Raw genomic sequence first — 4,336 nt, forward strand, 5'->3', positions numbered from 1 at the left:
TGTTACATTTATAACCTACCTCACCCCCTTTTTTCGATTTCCAAATATATAATAAAAACAAAAGTACGCTGTCTTTCAAATTTACACAAACAATCCCTGTTTTGTGTGGTTAACAAAACAATCTTTATCTGAACTACGTACCAGGAATACAATGTACAATATATACATTCCATACTTGACTCAACACGTTAGTAATACAAGTGGGCTTACACACCGGCGGTTTAATGTTCTGTTAATGAGTAACTATATATGTTCAATACTGTTTTGTGAACTATTTGGGACATTTTTATAGCATATATGAAATTAAATTAAATGAAGAAGAAATTGTGTCAGCGTTTTCCAATATAAACTGTTGCGTGAGAGATAGTAATTACTGTGATCACATGTGTTAGTAATTTTTTTATTTATTCACGTTACATGAACTTAATATCATAACCAGCATTAATAACTTCTGGGATACATAACAGGGGCTGGAGATGTTCATAGCTTCCATGATTTTTTTTATGATCGATACATGTAGTAATGATTACTATTCAGTTACTTTACCAACAATAATTAATCATAGCTTCAGGTGCTTTTTAAATATGGGCATTTAGATAGAACTTAAACTATTGCCGTATTGCAATAATAATAATAATAAACATTTGATATAGCGCCCTATCTAGCTAGAATTATTTACTCTAAAGCGCTTTATAGTACACAGCTATTTACTTTATACAACCAATACAATTAGCATATTTATCAAATCGATACAACTTTGAGGAATTCGCATGAGCTGCATTATCAGTCTAACTACTAGTCCTATGCCACCTGGCTAATGTATCCCTATGTGTGTATGCCTGCGTGTGTACTGGAGATGTAATGTGTAATCAATAATTGAAACAGTAATTCCGATGGTAAGAGCCCGCGGTCTTTATATAAATAATTATATCCGATATCATACAACATTTAAATGTCTGCTCTAACGTCAACCAGTGTCTCTTTAGATTATACAGTATTACTTCACGTTTGAATCCAAGGGAGCAATGTTATCGGCCACAAACGAATAATATTAATTCACAGACTTGACTGAAATTATGCAATCGAACAAAATATACTTGATTCTATCGATCTCCTTGTGTGTGATTTGTTCGACCACAATTACATGTAAAAAGTCAAAAGTACAGATAACAATATATAATGTTCCTTAAGAGTAGTATATATGTCATAGTGTAAGATTATTTTATAATGTTACAGTGAAATACAGAGGGTCTTTGCGCTATACCACTCTCAAATGTTATCAACAAATAAAACAAGAATACCATTTAACAAACTAAAAGAATATTTAATGAATTATAAAATACAAAACGAGGGAATGTGCACTTTCCTGTACACAAACAAAATGCAAAATAAACAACAACAAGGATCGTTGTACGACAGACGGTATCATACCTTACAACAGAACACAGTGTCCCATCCGTCACTTAATACACATGGAATGTTCCACTTGATTTTAGCTATTTCAAAACGTTTGCGTCCACTGGCTAAAATAATTATATAAATATAAACGTCACTCAAGTCGAAAACGAATATAAATCCGAATATTTAAATCATATAGAGTACCAAAGATTCGCCCGGTTCACATATCCGCAACAATGTAACTGTCATCCATAATTCTCAGATGTTTTCATTTTTTTAAAAAGGCATTTAAATTATTTACAATACTGTACAGATGACACGCACATCACATAAATACGAAGTCAGTGTAGGTGTTACCTATTTTCACAAGGGCTTGAGAAGTTCGATGGGAACGAAGCGCTCCTTCTTAGCCACAACTTCGCGGGGGGCTGGGGCCTCGATGCTGAGTACGCCGTCGGCTGAAAGCGAAGAAGTCAATGCCAGAGGGTCAACAGCCTTCGGGAGAGTGTATGACTTCGTGAATTCACGGTAAACCGACGTTTCTGCTGTCTTCTCTTCATGCTTGGCGTGTACAGTGAGCATGCTATCCACCGTCTTGATGTGAATGTTTTCCGGTTTGTATCCGCTTACATCAAAGGTCAAAGATAATTTTTTACTTCCGGATCTGCTTTCAACATATGGCTGTTCGACCTTCAACACCGGGTCCCCGTCAAATCGGAACATACTTTTCCTCATGCTTTCTAATTCCATATCAAATTTTCCGAAATCGTTGTCAAATTCCGTGCTTATGTCTGAGAACATTGATTTTTGCCGATCAAAAAAATTCCAGTCGAAAAATCTGGTCGGCACCAGTCTTCCACCACCGATACCGGCTCCCATGAGGGAATCACATGCACCCAGATTCCCCATGCCACTGTCGAATTTTGAATTTGAGCTCTTCATCGTTGTGGTTGAGCTCATGGAAGTTACAGAAGAGCCCATGGTCCCGAACTCCTTATCCATTGAGCTCATTTCCGGGAAATTGTTGTCGAAAAAATCGCTTTTCAAAAGATCCATCTTGGAGCTTAATGAAGAATTCAATCAATAACTGGAAAAATGGTCTTCGGGTTACTGCAGTGTTCACCAATATATGTAAAAATGATGCTGGCTAGCTGCGCTGATGTACATATAATTACCAACGAGATGCGCGCGTTGTCTGTTAGTATGTATACACACTACGCGAGCACGTGCAGTACAACCCCTGTTTATCTAATCTGATTTGATCGCCCGATCGCTGGAGTTTGATACTTGATGCCTGTTTGGAGCCCTATTTATACACAGCGAACGCTACGAAACGAACTTAGTGGGGATTCCTTTTGACTCATCCCTCATAGGCTATTTTGGGTAGAACAACACTCATTGGAGAAATGCGCCACACTTAAGATGTAAACAACTGGGGCAGTCAAGGGGAGCTTTTCCCTATTTAGCGTAATCTTTAACATTCGTGACGAAAACATTTAAATCATGTGCGGATAACCTGATTTAAATACAATCCTATCTTAACCGTTTCTTTTACTCTTACAATTGATATATCTCTTTGAAGAAATATGTATCGGACGTTATCAATCTATGCATGTAGCGTCTCTATAGATCTACGTACGTCCCCTGTTTGAGGCCCAACACCATCATTGTCTGATGTGTTTTGCACTCTATTAACGTTATTACACAAGGCTTAACTATATGGCTTGTCTAATGTTATGTCTTGTATCAGATATAGCGCGGGTTCGTACATAATGACAAATCTCCTCCGAAACCCCGAGGAATTTGGAGGGTGGAGTACTAAACAGAGCAGGCCTTTTGAAGATTGTATGTTGATCAGGTGTGTAAGATGCAAAAAAACGTTATAATGGAATGACTTATAACATAGAGAATGTGTGTCTAGTTAAACAGGCATGCTAATTATTTTCTTCTATAAACAATTTTATAATTTTGTATGACTGACCGTTCCTTGCTTCTATTTCGTGCAATAAACACGTCCCTTTGTACCGAAGGCAATTATGGTTTCACATTCAATAGTTAATGTGATGATAAGTGGTGTTATGTAACCAAAAGTGGTGTACGTTATGTGAAGTTCCACGGTATTATGTGACAATCAGTGGTGTTATGTGTTTTAAGACGATCAGTGGTGTTATGTGTCCATTAGAGGTATTATGCGACGATCAGTGGTGTTATGTGACGATCAGTGGTGTTATGTGACAATCAGTGTTGTTAAGAGGAATTATGTGACGATCAGTGGTGTTATGTGACGATCAGTGGTGTTATGTGTCCATTAGTGGTATTATGTGTCCGTCAGCTGTGTTATGTGACGATCAGTGAAGTTATGTGTCCATTAGTGGTATTATGTGACAATCAGTGGTGTTATGTGTCCATCAGTGGTTTTATGTGACGATCAGTGGTGTTATGGGTTCGTCAGTTGTGTTATGTGACGATCAGTGGTGTTATGGGTCCGTCAGTTGTGTTATGTGACGATCAGTGGTGTTAAATGTTAATTAGTGGTATTATGTGACAATCAGTGGTGTTATGTGTCCATTAGTGGTTTTATGTGACAATCAGTGGTGTTATGTGACAATCAGTGGTGTTATGTGACGATCAGTGGTGTTATGTGACGATCAGCGGTGTTTTGTGACGATCAGTGGTGTTATGTGACGATCACTCGTGTTATGTGACGATAAGTGGTGTTTTGTGACGATCAGTGGTGTTATGTGACGATCAGTGGTGTAATGTGACGATCAGTGGTGTTATGTGTATGAGACGATCAGTGTTGTTATCTGTTATGTGACGATCAGTGGTGTTATGTGACGATCAGTTGAGATAAGATACGATCAGTGTTGTTATGTGTTTTGTGACGATCAGTGGTGTTATGTGACGATCAGTGTTGTCATGTGTTATGTGACGATTA

The 4,336-nt window shown here is 37.8% G+C and overlaps 1 protein-coding gene across 1 annotated transcript; it reads right to left on the reverse strand.

Annotated features, from left to right (window-relative positions):
• Nucleotides 1-1,307: 1,307 nt before the first annotated feature.
• LOC110445983 (alpha-crystallin A chain-like) lies at nt 1,308-2,696 on the reverse strand. Its single transcript, XM_021490908.1, has one exon. The coding sequence runs from the start codon at nt 2,452-2,454 to the stop codon at nt 1,762-1,764; it is 693 nt and encodes a 230-aa protein (XP_021346583.1). The 5' UTR covers nt 2,455-2,696; the 3' UTR covers nt 1,308-1,761.
• Between the last annotated feature and the right edge of the window lie 1,640 nt (nt 2,697-4,336).

The sequence above is a fragment of the Mizuhopecten yessoensis genome, unplaced genomic scaffold, assembly GCF_002113885.1.
Source record: "Mizuhopecten yessoensis strain PY_sf001 unplaced genomic scaffold, ASM211388v2 scaffold267, whole genome shotgun sequence".
NCBI lineage: Eukaryota > Metazoa > Mollusca > Bivalvia > Pectinida > Pectinidae > Mizuhopecten > Mizuhopecten yessoensis.